At 42.6% G+C, this 17821-nt stretch overlaps 1 protein-coding gene across 1 annotated transcript in view; it reads right to left on the bottom strand.

The window, feature by feature from the left end:
- Window positions 1-6508: 6508 nt before the first annotated feature.
- Window positions 6509-17821, bottom strand: part of NUF2 (NUF2 component of NDC80 kinetochore complex) — a 28101-nt gene continuing 16788 nt past the window's right edge. The window contains exons 8-14 of the mRNA XM_073642582.1: window positions 17221-17317; window positions 15834-15896; window positions 13160-13297; window positions 12868-13008; window positions 11936-12111; window positions 9260-9395; window positions 6509-6729 (exon numbers count right to left, since the gene is read on the bottom strand). Coding sequence (XP_073498683.1) covers window positions 6601-6729; window positions 9260-9395; window positions 11936-12111; window positions 12868-13008; window positions 13160-13297; window positions 15834-15896; window positions 17221-17317 — 880 coding nt within the window. The 3' untranslated portion in view covers window positions 6509-6600. The remainder of the gene's footprint in view (window positions 6730-9259; window positions 9396-11935; window positions 12112-12867; window positions 13009-13159; window positions 13298-15833; window positions 15897-17220; window positions 17318-17821) is intronic.

Raw genomic sequence — 17821 nt, 5'->3', positions numbered from 1 at the left:
GGCATTGTATCCTCCCGCTATATCTCCATGGCTACTCGGAAGGTTTACACAAGCCACAAAAAAAATTTGCAGGTAAAAGCAGTTTGGCAAGTCTGCTAAATTGACACAGAACAAAAAAAAAAACTTTTTCTTTGTGTTATATAATGAACTTTATTTGGATATAGACAGTTTCCACCAATGCAAATCAAGAACTGATCAAACAAGAGCATGTGGCTATCTGCGTAATTCAGTATGTGCCGGATAGTGTTCATCAATTAACCATAAATTAACCGTGAATTTAAAAGACAATTCCGGAAGAAAAAAAAAAGAAAATATGCAAAAAAAAAAAAAAAAAACTAAATCCCGATTTAAAAAAAAAAAAAAACGTTTAATTTTTATTGATGATCCTTAAAAAAGGTGTAAAATCACACCAAAGACATAAAAACAATTAAAACATGCACAGACTAAAATTCCACAAGGAACAGGCCCAACCCAAAAACAGAGGACAGGACAGGGCAATGAAATGATAATGTCTGTAAAGCGCTGTGGAATTAATGGTGCTATATAAGCCAGTAAAATAAAAAAAAAATTTTTTTTTGAAAGAATCCAAAATACCCGGTGAATACAAAACTACGTGACCACCCTAAACAAAGAAATGCTCAGTTATGCAGGATGTGTAAGGTGCTAGTTGCCAGAAGGAATATAAATTATAAGCACCGATAGATCATTGCCTTTGCACGTGTTTTTTGGTCTAGTTTTGCGCCTCCCCCCTCCCAGTGTATTTTTGAGTGCGCCAAATTTTTGGTGCAACTTTTGTCACCAAGACGGGAAAAAAAAACATTAGATTAACTGTAAATTGCTGGGGAATATGTTGGCGCTATATAAATAAAAAAAAAATTTACTTGGCGCCAATTTCTAGATCCACGTGCGCCATTTCAATGAATTTGGAGCTAAAACCGGCAACTAATACCTCAAGACGAAAAAGTGAAAAAAAAAAAAACGATGGAAAAAGTAATCAAAAAGCTATAAATGAGTAAAGGAATAATGCAGCATCAAATATACATATCAAGAGCCAATACATGTAAAGAGAGGCACCGAGAAGTGGATTTAGTAAATACAAAAACGAGGGTGTAAGAGAATATGTTCCCTGTGAGGGACGAGGTGGTCTAAAGACTGATAATAATACTAAGATTGTGACAGCCAAACATGTAAAGAAAAATAAAGCGAACACTTGTAAATACAATGATGGGCATCCAGGCATTGTATGCAGCACATCAATGTTATGCACTCAATTTAAAGGGATTATCCACTATTCGGACAAGCCCTTCTCAATCCCGGTTTCCCCCTAGGTTAAATAAGAACACCTTCAGTTGTGCTCAAAAGTTTACATACCCAGGCAGAATTTTTCCTTTCTTGGCCTTGTTTCAGAGAATATGAATGATAACAAAAAACTTTTCCTCCACTCATGGTTATTGGTTGGGTGAAGCTATTTATTGTCAAACTACTGTGTTTTCTCTTTTTAAATCTTAATAACAACCAAAACCATCCAAATGACCCTGATCAAAAGTTCACATACCCTGGTGATTTTGGCCTGATAAGCACAGAATTTGACACAAATGGGTTTGAATGGCTACTAAAGGTAACATCCTCACCTGTGACCTGTTTGCTTGTAATCAGTGTGCGTGCATAAAAGCTGAGAGTTTCTGGGATCCAGACAGACTCTTGCATTTTTCATCCAGCCACTGACGTTTCTGGATTGTGAGTCATGGGGAAGGCAAAAGAATGGTCAACGGATCTACGGAAAAAGGTAGCTGAACTGTATAACACAGGAAAGGGATACCAAAAAAATATCCAAGGAATTGATAATGCCAGTCAGCAGCGTTCAAACTGTGATTAACAAATGGAACATCCGGGGCTCTGTAAAAACCAAACCACGATCAGGTAGACCAACAAAAATTTCGGCCACAACTGCCAGGAAACTTGTTTGGGATGCAAAGAAAAACCCACAAATAACATCAGCTGAAATTCAGGACTCTCTGAAAACTAGTGGTGTGGCTGTTTTAAGATGCACAATAAGGAGGCACTTGAAGAAAAATGGGCTGCATGGTCGAATCACCAGAAGAAAGCCATTACTGCGCAAATGCCACAAGGTATCTAACCTACAATACGCTAAACAGCACAGAGACAAGCCTCAAAACTTAGGGAACAAGGGAATTTGGAATGATGAGACCAAAATTTAAACTTTTTGGCTACAACCATAAACGTTACATTTGGAAAGAGGTCAACAAGACCTATGATGAAAGGAACACCATTCCTACAGTAAAGCACGGAGGTGGATCGTTGATGTTTCGGGAATGTGTGAGCTACCAAGTTACAGGAAACGTGGCAAAAGTTGAAGGAAAGATGAATGCAGCACGTTATCAGCAAATACTGGAGGCAAATTTGCACTCATCAGCCTGGAAGCTGCGCATGGAACATACTTGGACGTTCCAACATGACAATGATTCAAAACACAAGGCCAAGTCGACCTGTCATTGGCTAGAGAAGTACAAACCTGACCTCAATATCATTGAGCCACTCTGGAGAGATCTCAAGCATGCAGTTAATGCTAGACAGCCCAGGAATTTACAGGAACTGGAGGCTTTTTGCCAAGAAGAATGGGCAGCTTTACCATCTGAGAAAATAAAGAACCTCATCCGCAACTACCACAAAAGACTTCAAGCTGTCATTGATGTTGGAGGGGGCAATACACGGTATTAAGAACTGGGGTATGTGAACTTTTGATCAGGGTTATTTGGATGTTTTAGGTTGTCATTAAGATTTAAAAAGAGAAAACACAGTAGTTTGACAAATTGCTTCACCCAACCAATAACCATGAGTGGAGAAAAAGTTTTTTCTTATCATTCATATTCTCTGAAACAAGGTCAAGAAAGGAAAAATTCTGCTGGGGTATGTAAACTTTTGAGCACAACTGTTTATTCAACTCCAGTTGACACCGATTCAGCGGTGTCAACATTGGCTCTCCCAAGAATCACGTGATATTGTTATGCGACTCCAGCGACCAATCAGTGCTGGCTTCACTCTCCTCTCCTTCTATGGATGTAATTAACATCCAGAGGGGTAAGATCAGCCACAGCTCTCACTTCCTCTGGATGCCTGATTTGTCTGAAGGAGGGAGGGGGGACGAAGTCAGCGCTGAATGGTCACAGGTATCACACGACATAATGTCACGGGAGCCCCAGGAGAGCTAATGCAGACACTGCGGGAATGGTTGTCGAAGTAGTGGACAACCCCTCTAAAGTGCAGATATTAGCACAGAAGGAATTGACAAAGACACTTATCCCGTAGGATACATAAAACCTATGGGCAGTTGGTCTTACATCAGGGGTTAGGGTCTCATAAGATATTGATGGTGGTAGGCTAGCGGATTAAGGGAATTGTAACCATTTATTCCATATTTTGTAGAATTTGTCCAGGTGAGTTCTGTGCTGTAAAAGACACTTTTTATATGGGAGCATAGAATTGATCAACACTGTCCATTCTGACAAATTTGGAGCGCCACTGTGCAACCAGTTCTTGGTGATAACATTCCCCCCCCCATAGTGTTCCCAATACATCATTAAGAAATTTGACTACTTGTTCCACAAATCGAAGAATTCTAGAGGAGATGGAAGATTGTACCAGAACATGAGTGACACTTGGAGCATTCATCAATGTATCGGGGAGAAAGTTAGAAAATTTGAAAGTAGTAAATAGTAGGTCCTATGCAGAACAGAGTTTTGTAAGGCACTCATTATGGTTTGAGGAAACTACCCCCTCTGACTGCTCACCCGTGACGTGTCTCATATCCCCCTTCCTCCTCCCCTACAGAAGGAGAAGTGAAGTCTTTCTAGATTTGTGAGTAATTACCCTGGAGGCAGGAGGGTTCAGGAAGAAAAAGGGGGCAAGCTCAGTGATGTTACCCATCTGAGTGTTTCAAATTTAGAAGAGCTGGGCAGATGGGAGGTCAAATTCAGCCTGAATTTTTTGGGCACTCTTTGACTCCAGTGTACACATCGACTTGTGACATATAGCACAACACTTTTTTTTTTGCTCCAGTTTGTCAGAAAAGGGCCAGTAATTCTGGAATATTCCCAATGGGCATGGATATCCTTTAGTTCAAATATGGACGCCACTCTAAAAGAGCCTACCTAAGAATTAGAAGTCTCCAGGGTCTAGACTAGAGGGCGTAATGGCTACAGATATAGATTGTTAAAGAAATAAAACTAATTCTCTGGAGACTGTACAGAAAATGAAGGGAAGAAATGTCAGTGAGGTTCTGCAGCAGTGGCATTTTCACCAATTTAGGCTAGATATAAGCTAATTGTGGCCACTGCCGGGTGATAGGTATGTGCCTAAAAGTGAAGATGGATATAGGGGCATCCGTCCGTCCACCATAGAGACCCATTGTAAAACAAAACGTATACTGCATGATATGAGTCTCACTGCAGTGTCCTCCTCTGTAAGAAGTGCAAACCAATACAGCCAACCAGGGTCAGAGAAAACACACTTTTGCCCTCCGTCTGGTGAATAGTGGTCTATGGGAACATTACAGTATGTGTTGGGAAAAATTCATGATGTGAACAGTAGGTTAAGTGCACAGATGTAATGTGAACATTGCTTTACATACAAGAGAGGAATAAATGATCCACAAATACATAATAACACTGGCATATCCTCATCACAAACTTTATGGGAAAGTACCAAACAGTCTAGACACATTGGGTCTGAATGATAAAGACCGACGTTGTTAACGCTGTCCTTGATGAGGGGGCGTGCCGAAGTCAGATGCTCCCGATTCATGAAGTGGTGCGTCTGACCAGTGCCGTGTGCCTCCATGTGCTACACCAGAAATCCCACTCCAGTCAAGCACTAGAGTGAGATTTCTGGCGTACATAGCTCCAAAGCTTGTCATGAATTAGCAGACGAGTGACATCCTGCCCCCGCCGCACCCACGTTTATGTTCGGAAATATTCCATTGTCCAAAATCTTGAACTGGACGGGTCTTAGAGATGGGGTCTTGGGCAGACATGGCCCATCAGATTTATTATAATTTCAACCTGAAATTGGTGCAAATAATAGCAGTTTTCAGTTTCCGGCACACGTGCATGCCTCTTAATATATGAGGCATCTTTGACTGCCTGTGTCAGCGCCTATCAATGCTTAAGATAGATCAGCTTCACATTTATATAGCATCAGAACAATCGAAAACTCACACACTCGTGTCCATTTCTGTCAAACACACTTAGAAATGGTAAAATGCACTAAATTTAATGACATTTTTGTTCAGAGCTGGAGTGTGAAAAATACCGGTATGTCTGGATACACTTCAGCGAGTGATGAGGAGGTGAACAACGGACGAGATTGAACAATGCAATGTCCGTCATCAGCAGACACCCAGAGGTGCTGCTGGCAGAATGAAGCCAACACTTGTGACCATTCAGCACATGGGATTCATTATTGTGGACTCATCTGTCAGCTACTCCATTTTCTGGGAGACGCTCAATGCATTGCTAAGAGATTTAAATATGTAAATTTTAACAACAATGTAAGATTTTCTTGAAAAAGATCCCAATCATTAATTGTCTTTGTTGGTTTGCAAAACATTTGTAACGAAATGTATGCGATGCTCGCTGGGCAAGTACATCAAGTGTGCCCCACTAGCAATAATCACATGTAAATTACGGATAGGGAATAAACAAAGCCATGTGAGGGAACTAAAATATAACTTAGTAGACCACAATACACAGACGGCATTGAGGCCATTCATAATATTAACCTCAACCACTATTTATCTCGGGAATGGCTGGTGTCCCCTTGATTTTTTCCAGCTGGAGATACAGAATTCCTCTTGGAACTCCAGGGTAAGCGAGCTATCATACGACCCTAAGAGGAAGCAGAGTTTCCTCGGCGAAACGTGCTGAGACAAACTGTGCTCTGGGATAGAGATGGGAGAATCGAGTCACAGGACTGCGGTTCATCGGCCACGCTTCTTTTCTTCTTCATCCTCCATCACACACACTCTTCGGGATTCTTCACTTCAAGCTCAGGCTTCCGTCTCAAAATTGCCTCCATGTGCAATGAGATGACCTGTGTAAAAACTTCACGACGTGAAGTGTCAGAAGTCCTGGCCTGGAGTCAAAAAGGAAAGATGATAGAAGTAGGAACAAAGGGGGGGGGGAGAGAACCAGACAGCGAACCAGAAGCTGTGGAGCAGGGTTATTTTCTGCTTATTTTATTTTTTAGAATTTGCATGGCCCTGTACGATTCAGCAAAAAAGTGGGCTACAGCTACCGGACCTTTACACCCAGGGAAATTTCTATATAGCCGGCTATACTGCCATCTTTGATTTAATATAATAGTAAAAGTGATTGGTCAATCGTGTTTTAATCTAAAATTCTACTTCACTTTCCATATTCCCTAACTAAGTGTTGTAAATATCTTCCCGTGTCCGATGTTAAAGATACACGATAAATCACAGGCCAGCCGCTTTGTACAGGGGTAATAAAGTTATTTAATGATTAATAAATCCCATTAGTTACTAAAACAACAAAACAAAGACATAATACAGACTGGAGACTTCTATCGTCGGCTCAGCCTCCGATTCAGCTCTGCTACTTTCTCTTTTCTCCGCGCAGCGCTGCGATCTGACACTTTCTGAAAACTGTCGTGGTATTTCTCCAGCGCGTTTCTAAAGCCTGTAGTGACTTCCTGAAAGGAGAAAATTGGTGGAGATGCAATGAAATTAGGAAGAAAAAAAATAAAAAAAAAATCACACAGAAGGGGCTAATTCTTCTCTTCCCACAGCAGACAATTTTCCTTTTGTGCTTTATTTATTTTCCACTTCTTCCAAGAACTATATTTTTGTTTCCCCGCTGACTGAAGGGCTTTTTTGTTTGAGGGACAAGATGTGGTTCTGAATGACACCATTAATTTAACCATGTACTGTACTGCGTTTTATTTTTACAATGTTCATTGTGCGGTAAAAATGATACGCAACAGTGATAAAAGTGCATTGTTTTTTTGTTTTATTTTATTAACCCCTTGCCTACATTCATCTTCCGGCTTGTGCCCAATTTTTCAGATCTGTCAGGTCATCACTTTAAGTGTAATACCTTAGGGATGCTTCCACAAGTCTCGCTGCTTCTGAGAATATTTTTTTCAGGATACATTAGTGGAAAATTTAGGTTGATAAATTTTGAGTTTATGAAAATATTGGAAACTTGACACATTTTGAAAAAAATATTCAAACTTTGGGATGACTATTTTAAGGGGCATAAAAACAATCGACAGGTCCCACCATGCCCCCCGAATCAATAGCATTTGTATATTCCTGTATCAATTCCCTGCCTAACCAGCCCTTTATAGTGCTTGACACATTAGAAATACTTTTTCTAAAGATCGGTTAAAGTCCATTTTTTAGTCTCCTCAGTCTAGTCGTCCCTCTCAGCATGTTGTGCCCCTGTGAGCGCGACACCAGGACTTGAAAGAGCAGACGTCATCACCAGCTCTGTGCAAAACTCACGTATTTGCATCAGCAGGGTGTTTTGTTTTGTTTTTTTATATATCCTGCTGATAAAACCTTGATCACATTAACTCTACAGCAAGAAATCCATCACTAAAATCAGGATCTCTGCCCCCTACATTATGCTGCACTTAAATTACATGGGAACAATCTTCTGACATATTCCCTTTAAGGCTCAGTTCATATTTATCTTGGGCACTTGTATCAGAGTTTACTTCCAAATCTCCGAAATAAGTGATTCAGATGGAACCATTCACTGTAGTGAGGCACATGGAGACACGTTGGGCTCCATCCGGCCTCTGCTCCATTGGTCTGCCATATTTGTAGGCAAGCACAAAATCACTGTCAACCACACTTGTGTGCGCCTCTAAAAAGATGGGACACAGCGGGAACATAGACCAGACAGGGTCCAAAGTGTCTCCATCTACCTCTTTATAGTGAATGGTTCGGTTGCAGGTTTTATCAGAACCCAGTTTTTCGGGGAGTGAGACAGAAACCTCGATTTGCGTAGAGCGCAAGACAAATGAGAACCAAACCTTTTCTGCAGTTTTTGGGTGGCAGAATGAACAAATAAACAGCATTTCAAGAATTGCTTTTAATATAAATATTTTTTTTTATGCCGTTCAACGTGCGGTACAAGTGATAAGACCGCTTTATTCTTTGGGTCAGTACAATTACAGTGTTACCAGATATATGTAGGATTTTTTAAAAATGTTTTAGGTTAGTGTTGCAATTTTCTGAGATCTGTAACTTTCTTATTTTTCAGTTGACGGAGCCATAAGAGGGCTTGTTTTCGCATGGCGAGCTGTAGTTTTTATAGGTGCCATATGATGCTTCGATTGCAACTTGTTAGGGAGTTGCGGAGAAGGAAAATCTGCATTTCTGGTACTTCGATTTGTTTTTGCTTTAGTGTTTACTGTATGGGTTAAATAATATACTATTTTGATAAATGATACTGCTTAGGTTTTAATTTTTTTTATTCTAGAAAAAGGTGTAACGGAGGTAGATACACCGGGATAAAAAATTTTTATTACTGTATAGGGCAAATATATCTCATATGAGCCCCTAATGGCACCCGGACAGGATCACACGCATTAATGAAGTGTCAGCAAAGTAGCCCATTGGTGGCCGCAGATTGTTAGGCCATGTAAGCGCTGGATCTAATGTCATGCGAGCACTGGGAGACCTGGCGCAGACATTGCTGGATTGATGCCAGTGCAGGGAATTGAGTTTTTTTATTTTATATGGGGCACTACAGCACTTAGGAAGGGGTTGACCAAGTAGTGGACAACCCTTTTAGGGGATTAATCAGCAGCTATTAGTGGGATGGCTCCATGCATCCACACCTGACATAGGACATACCAATACACCCTATGTCAGAAAGAGGTTAAAGTGAACTAGAAACTCAAGGGGGTCATTCGCTGTGTACAGGCAAGGTACTGCGAGGTGAATGTATTGAAAAGACCACGGCTCATGAGAACATCTCATATGGATCATTAATGGACACAGAAGCCCCTGAGCTCACCCAAGTATGAGGATTCAGGTTCTGAATATTTGGGGCATTTTAGACTACAGCAGAATAGAAGTCTTTTGGGGAGCTACACAATGACATGGGCGGCTTCTCTCCTCACCGGCTGTCTCTTTCCCGAATAGATTCTGTAGCAGTCCACCATAGTTATTAAAGGGCTTAGTGAAAGTGACCCCCAATCCTCTCACCTGATACTTTCTCTCGCCCCCTTCTGCTGCCTCCAGGAGCTGCTCTTTCTTATTGCTTATCTGTTGGATTTCTTGAAGAACATGTGACGCGCGTCCATGCACAGCCTGTCTCTTTTCTTGAATGTGACTACAGATTCTGTGGAAATAGGAGATTGGTCAAACGTTCAATTCCTCCACAATTTATAACCAGGATGGCAAATGCTCCAGCACGGGCCTCCTGCAGAAGAAGAGGTTCTCAATCTCTCCAAAGAGGAGCCTCAGCAGCCAAGAACATGGTGATGTCTGGACCTCACTATTGCTCTAAATATCACCTCAAATTACCTTAAAATATGTGTAATGGGCATAAAAAAAAAAAATCAATTATGCTGCAAAACCACAGATTGATGCACCTATAGAAAGGCCTGTCCTGCAGATGATCACTTCTGTCACAACTACCTGCCCGGCAGCCCCTCAACCACAGGACTCAGGGAAATGTAAGCCCTGATGTAGAAAAACCTTTAAGATCATCTTTTCCAACAGAATAATCAAGAAGTTTAATTTTTCAGTAGATTTTTTTTAAAATTCAGACTCCAAATGCAGCTTCTTCACTAATTCTGAATTGGTTTTTGTCTTTCTTATGTTCCAAAGTTTATGTTTCCTGGTAATAAAGATGTATTTTTTCCCTTCAGCCAACTTAGTGTATACCTTAGATTTTCCTGTGGGCGTTTGCGTTTTCTCCTGATGCTGGCCAATCAAAACACTGTCGCGCACACAAAGAAGTCCTGTAGTGTACGCCCAGTTGGCTGAAGGGAACACTTACATTTTTATTACTAGGCAACATAAACTTTGGAACAGAAGGGAAACGGTTTCAGAATCAGTAGAGCAGCACCAGATTGGAGGAGGTGCAGAGTTTAAAGTGAGCAGCCAGCACCAGCCATTAAAATGAGCAGCCAGCCAGTCCCCTTCACCAACATCACCAGTATAAGGCTGTGTGCGCACTATGCATTTAAGCGTTTCCGCAGCGGAAATTCCGCCATGGAAAAGCTTAAAAAACGCTTGGTAGAAGGCCTGCCATGTTCCCCAATGATAATCCACATGTGCTGTGCACATGCTGCGGAAATTTCCACTGCGGATTATCATTGCGGAAAAATCCGCAGCACTACCAATTATTTTGCAGAATCGCAGCGTTTTAGCCGCCATTGACTTGCATTGGACCGCATGACATCCGCATGACTACACGTGCACATGCGATATCATGCGGTCCAATGAGCAGATGGTACCTGGGTCCGGAGAAGAGTAGACTCTCCTCCAGACCCTGGTACCATAATACCTGTAGTTAAAAAAGAATTAAAATGTAAAAAAAAAAAAAAAAAAAAAAAAAAAAAAACAAACTTATATTCACCTTTCCGGCGCCCCCCGGTCTCCTCTAAGCAGTGCTGATGTCTCCTTTGCTTCCGGCGGTGGTCTGCAAGGACCTTCCGTGGCGTCATTTAGTCATGTGACGGTCACGCGACCGCTGACGTCTGCAGTCAGGTGATGGTCGCATGACCATCGCATGACTAAATGATGTCATGGAAGGTCCTTTTTAGAGCACCGGGAGCCACCGAAGATACCGGACGCATCACTAAGGATACCGGGGGCCATCTGAAGGTGAGTATAATGTTATATTTTTATTACTATTGATGTGGCATTTGCAGCATCGTAACTTGGTCACACAACATAAATCCATGCCGGTTGCATGGATTTATATAATGTGACCAAGTTGTCAAGCACTTTTCCAAGTGATTCTAAATCGCTTAGAAAGCGTTTGACATCCTGCATGTGAAATCGTATGTTAAAAACGCTTCACTTCCGCATGTAAAACGCTTCACTTCCGCATGTAAAACGCTTCACTTCCGCATGTAAAACGCTTCACTTCCGCATGTAAAACGCTTCACTTCCGCATGTAAAACGCTTCACTTCCGCATGTAAAACGCTTCACTTCCGCATGTAAAACGCTTCACTTACGCATGTAAAATCTGCATGCGTTTTTTTCTGCCAGGGAGATGCAGAAACGCTCAGGAAAAATCTGGAGCATTTCTGCATCGTGGGCACATAGCCTAAAAATTTCCTGAGCCAAGCACAGGAGCAGAGAGGAGCTGTATAATCCAGGACCGGAGAGAACCCCTAACAATCAGGGCAGCTGGGAAGGTTATACAACTTGCCTTTAAATGTACATTTATTGTTTTTTTTTTTCATTTTGGTTGGGCATCCCTTTTTATGGGAGTCCATCAGCACAAAATGACTGTTTATACCAAGCACAGGCACTCTGTGCACCCTTGGTATGGCTAAACCATTCAATGCACCTTCCCACCTACTTGTTTTCCATCTATCACTGATCTCCTCTAACACCTGTAAAGCTAAAGCTTTCAATCATGGAAGAGGCGGGCAGAGAGAGATAGAAAACAAGTAAGTGGAAGGGTGCATCGAACTGTTTGCCACACCAAGGGTGCTTGGTTTGAACATGCACAATGTGCTGTTGAGATTTTTTTAACAAAATCCTGTGAAGTGAAACATTGCCTTCATCAGAGAAATGCTGTTCTGCAGCCATACATCCCACACTGGGATCGCTGTATGGATGGCCATTAGGGTTGTCCAGATGAGAGCTCACACGTAATTCGGTAGCAAGACAAAATAGTGACGGGGAAGAAAACTCACTCCAAGATCTCGTTTTTCCGCTGCACAAAATCCTCTACTTTCTTCTGATTCTTGATATCCATTTTGGCCAGCTTCTCTTTCTTTATCTGGATAGTTCTTTTTAGCTGGGTCTCTTCAGTAGCGCTGGATTTCAGCTCCAGGTTCTTATTAACAATTTGTTCCTCTTTTTGTCGAATCTAAGAGAAAAACACCACGTAGTATAATGCCCGAAAGTGATAGACGCCTAGTCCGAATCTATGCAGAATAAGGAGTCCCGTATGGCAGAGGTCCCCAACCGCCGGTCCGCGGACCAGGACCGGGCCGTTGGGGTTTTTCAGCCGGTCCGCGGCGCCGCTGACAGCTAGCTCCGCGGCCCTGCGCCTGGTCAGAGCTCGCTCTGTGTGGATTTATAATGTTTTCTGCCATAGCCGTGACAGCTCGCAGCTCCCGGCAGAGAACATTATGCAGGACGGGGTGGGGCGTCGGGCGGGTCTTAGTGACGCAGCCCTCCACAGCACAGCATGGTACCTGTTGTACGTCACGGGGCGGGTCTTAGTGACGCGGCCCTCCTGCACAGCATGGTGTGTTCCTGACGGGGTGGGGCGGCAGGCTCTCCTCACTGACACGCCCCCGGCAGAACATGTTATGTGGGGCGTGCTGGGGCAGCAGACTGGCTTCAGTGACGCGGCTCCCGGTACCGGTGTTCAGTGTGTAGCGCTGCTAAGCAGCAGCGCTGTATACACTGACGCTCAATGTACAATGCTGCTACTTAGCAGCGCTGTACACCGAGGTCCCGCCAGCATCCTCCCCATACAGCTCCACCCCTCCATAACCCCACCCCCATATGACCAAAGCCCCGCCCCCACCCCCACCGGGCCATGGAAAACTGGTCTTGCTTAAAGCCGGTCCCTGGTGCAAAAAAGGTTGGGGACCTCTGCCGTATGGCACAGTACCTCCTCCAGGATCTTCCTGTAAAGCTCTAGGTAGGTCTCGATACTGTGCAGCTTCTTGTTATAGGCCTGCACGTCTGACTGCCACAGGCAGGCCACGGTCACCCTCTCCCGATAATGATCACACTTCTCACTGGTCTCTTGCTGTGAAGACAATGTCATATACAGAAGCTTTCAGAAGTTTTCCAGAGATTACAAGGGACAGATGACAGGAGAAATAACTGGGGGTGACGATTTATAGATTACACAGTGGCCGACAGACAACGGGGGCATTCGAGGCATTCCTTGATCTTACCCGTGCTTGCTTCAGCCTGTGGACATTTTCTTTCATCCGCTCAGTTTTATTCTTGCGCTGTTCCGGAGACTCCACTACCTGGGATTTCATGCGCTCTTGTTCTTCCTTCATGGTGGCAATGGATAGCTTGTGCTGATTCTGTGCCAAAGAGATATGTTCATCAGAGGGAAAACATCCACATGGCATTTACTGAAGATATACAGCCAGGACATTAGACTAGTGGCCTGGGGATTTAATATTGGCAGTCTATTCTAAACCTCGCCAATATCAGATCAGTGGCGGTCTAAAACCCCCCCATACACATTAGATGGCCGTTGATCGAATGATACTTGGCGAGCAGCCATCTCGGCTGACTTTCCCACACATAGGAGCGCTCCTGTGTTCTCTATGAGAGAGCCGCTGGTGGCGAATTATTTCCTGGAGACCATAAGATCAGCAATGTGAAATTGGTTATGCCAGATCGATATTAGACCAAGCAATACATTGTCTGGATCCCCCATGCACAATAGACTGTCAGCAGAACCGGTCAATATCGATGGGTTCAGCCATTAGTCTAAAATGTAGAGCGGGACTTAAAGGAGTAGTCCCTTCTCCAAGATCCTATCCCAATATGTAGCAGGTGTAATAATAATATTAGCAAATACCTCCAATTAGAAATCTAGTATAGTTCTTCTGATTCGCTTTATCGCTTACCCTATGTGCAGGGCATTCCAGTAGCTAAGGTATCTATGGTTACGATCAAGGCTGTGGAGTCGGTAAGCCAAACCACCGACTCCTCAATTTCCCTGACTTCCGACTCCACAGCACGGCCTCGCTACTGAGCATGTACATAAAGTGCAGCACAGATTCATCTGAACTAAAAGCCGAGACCCTTAGATCAGGAACACAACAGACATTTATAGGACATTTCATAACTTTCCCAAATTCTTATGAAAACATTCACAGCCCATCCTGCATTGTACTACTGTACATTTATATTGACTCAAACTCAGACTTCACAGAACTGATTACAACCACTCATAGTGATCGTTAGTCCATAGTGGTCGTAACCATGGATACCTAAGCTACTGCATTGCCCTACACATCGGGTAATTGACATAGCGAATCAGAAGAACTGGGAGATCTTGGAGATCGGAAAAACCCTTTAACGCCGCACATCCAGCTGAACGAAGTTCACCAGGTACACCTCTGTAGATTTAGTATTGGTTGTGTCTGGTGAATGGCAAAGAGGGAACTGTGTTTGCTGCAGCCCAGCAGTCGGGGTTAGATCTCCACATATTAGAATTGGATGATCTCTCCTATATCATCACTATTCAAATCTTGGAAATCTCCTTAGGGTCTGTGCACACATTAAAGCGTACCTGTCAGCAGGATTGTGCTCCGTAAACCACATACACTGTCAGGTAGGCGACATTACATTGATTAAAATAATACCTTGGTTGATGAAATCTGTCCTGTACCTGTGAACCAAGGTATCATTTTAATCAGGGTAATTTCACCCACCTGACAGTGTATGTAGTATACTGAGCACAATCCTGTTGACAGGTGAGCTTTAAGTATTTGCTGCACTTTTGTCACGTTTTTTTTTTTCTGTACAGGTTTGTCATAAAAACTGAAGGATTTCCTAGTACCAGAAGTGAACAAGATCCCTGAAGGTGTTTTTCATTGCAGATTTGAACCAGTGTCAAATCTGCAGCATGCCAATTTCTTCTACGTTTATCATCTATTCTAATGAATGGAAAAACGTGCATCAAAAACTAGCCTATTTTATGCTGCGTTTTTCCTGGAAACATCAGTATTTGCAGCAGATTTGATTGTGTACATACCCTTATAGAGGAATACTAAATGTGAAGTTGTAGGAGCTTATGTAGAAAATCTGTCAATTAGGTGGTCTCTATTGGTACTGGAAGCCGTGACATCCTGTCAGTGAACGCTGCTGACAAATCGCTGACCTCAGAGAAGTACCATACATTTAAATGGCATTGCTGAGGCCAGTGATTGCTTGCAGTGGTCACACGACCGATTGTAGTCATCACATCTAAACCCACTGGAGCAATGAGATTCAGGGGACAAGCAATGCTTACTGCATCATTTTAAAGGGGTTGCCCAATCAAAATCGATAAGTCTGCAGTCCCTCTGGGAGACACGCACTGTCTGCTGCGGGGATTCGCCGGTTTGGAGCCGGGACCAGAGGCGATGTATGAGTTATACATACCCCCAGCCAGTGAGCGCTGCCTGGCTCTATACACTTGTATGGAGCGAGGTCACGCTCTCTAGTCAGCCACGAATGGACGGTCGCGTCACTAGTCGGGGCGTAGCGTCGCTCAATACAAGTGTATGGAGAGAGCCAGGCCGCGCCCACTAGCTGAGGGTATGTATAACTCACACAGCCTCCAGTCCTGGATCAGAAACCGGCAAATCCCCGCAGCGGATAGTGCCTGCACTGGGGGAATTCATAAGTCTGCAGTCAAACAGAGTGACTGCAGACTTATCGATTTGGAATGGACAACCACTTTAAACACATTCTTTACTCTTTGCTCAGTGATTATTTATATATATATATATATATATATATATATATATATATATATATATATATATATATATATATATATATATATATATATATATATATATATATATATATATAATTTTGTTTTAGAATTGTACTTACCAGTTTCTTCATTTTTTCAGCAAGGTCGGCTTTTTGTTGTGCAATCTTTTCCTGAAGGACGAGCTATAAAACCCAAGATGTAAGTATATTAGTTATTACAAGAGCTCACTAAGCATATACGCAGCACTCTCGTGGGGCACTGCGTGTATTAGATGCTCGACTGAAACCGTAACGATCATTCAGATCTTTTTTGCTTTCTAGAGAAAGCACCGCAGAGAAGCATTTTGAGTGACCGATGGAGTCACAGAACCCACACACCCAAGTGATCTGCTGCGCATTTGACGTACTACACAATATTTAAAAAAGAAATTATTATTAATAATAATATTCTTTTCTTATATAGCGCCATCATATTCCACAGCGCTTTACAGACATAATCATCACTGTCCCCATTGGGGCTCACAGTCTAGCCTATCAGTATGTCTTTGGAGTGTGGGAGGAAATCAGAGTACCCGGAGGAAACCCACGCAAACATAGGAGAGCTGTTTGCACAGTGAGCTGACATTTTTAATTGCAAAATTTAAGGATATTTTGAACACGTTTTAGTAACAATTGTGGGGAACAAAGGAAAAAAAAAAACAACAATTTGAGGGGGATTTTGATTTTTTTTTTTCCTTACAGTATACAGCAAATGGGTTAAGCAATTTTATATTTATAGTACTTAAAAAATATTGTTTTACTTTAAAGAAGTTATCCACTACCCCAACTAATTTCATTTTTTATTCATTAATCTAGCTATTATGTGCCAGTAAATACATCCATACTCGGAAAAAGGAAAGTATCATACAAAACAGAGGAGGAAGAAGAATCTCCATCTTAATCCAGCCCCATGTGATCCCTGCTGAGATGCACTCATAGAAGCTATACATCTAATGCAAGTATATTACAAAAGGTATTGTTTTGAAGAGCTATGATACTACATAACAGGAGGGTGAAAAAGTAGTGGAAAACCCCTTTAATTTTTTTAAACCCTTTTTTTTTTTTTTTTTTTTTTGCTAACCCGTTCTCATCAAAGGCGAGCACTTAACTCAAACTAACAAGTCCAAGAAGGATGGCGACTTTAGTGGTCACCTACACAATTATGTGATCGCTCCTGGTGAAATGGCAGAAAGTAGCCGCAGAGGTTTCCGTATCACCCAAGCATGATAACGCTTTAGGAAGCAATAATTACTGAAATATAAGTGGTCACATTCACGGACCCTAAAAAGGAAAAAGGTTTCTTTTTTTCTTGAGACAAAGGTCCAGCCATGTAGGGTTTCTCCTTTTCCCCTAACAATGGAGTCTAACAGGAGGGTAACCCCCAATAACATGCACAGAGGGGAAGTTGGGAGTGATGCTGTAATGACATTGCCCCAGGGCTCTTTGTGATGACATGTATAGGACTCACGTCTTTTGCACGATACTCCTGGCTTATGGATTGCTGCAGATCATGAATTTCACCAGAAAGGGTTTTGAATTCTGCTTGTTGTTCAGGTGGGACAGTCCTAGGGAGAAAAGGAAAAGGGTGTAAGTTTTCCTTGGAATAAATGGTCACTTCACTTAGACATTTTGCTTCAGGTTATAGATTAGGAGTCAAATAACAAGAGTGCAAATCATTTCATTAAAAAAATAAAATAAAATTATGTCTTCGATTCATAAAATCTCTCTAGAATGCGGGGTATGAGGGTGCTCACTTTATCCCAATTTGCTATTCACTGGTCGTCGTTCAGGTAAATCTGTGTCCAGCAGCAGAGATGCCCAGACGGACTTCAGAAAGAGAGGCTGGGTCTAAGCTAACACAAACATATTCCCTTATACTGAGCCTCTGCCTCCAGCCACAGCAGCACATCCTATAACTCACTATACTGCCCGTCCTCTGCCTCCAGCCACAGCAGCCCGTCCTCTCCTCTGCCTCCAGCCACAGCAGCCCGTCCTCTCCTCCGCCTCCAGCCACAGCAGCCCGTCCTATAACTCACTATACTGCCCGTCTTCTCCTCTGCCTCCAGCCA

The sequence above is a fragment of the Phyllobates terribilis genome, unplaced genomic scaffold (genome assembly GCF_046119375.1).
Source record: "Phyllobates terribilis strain yellow unplaced genomic scaffold, ASM4611937v1 Scaffold_8__6_contigs__length_399053987, whole genome shotgun sequence".
NCBI classification, from domain to species: Eukaryota; Metazoa; Chordata; class Amphibia; order Anura; family Dendrobatidae; genus Phyllobates; species Phyllobates terribilis.
The sequence above is the reverse complement of the archived record's forward strand: the minus strand, read 5'-3'. Positions and strand labels throughout refer to the sequence as shown.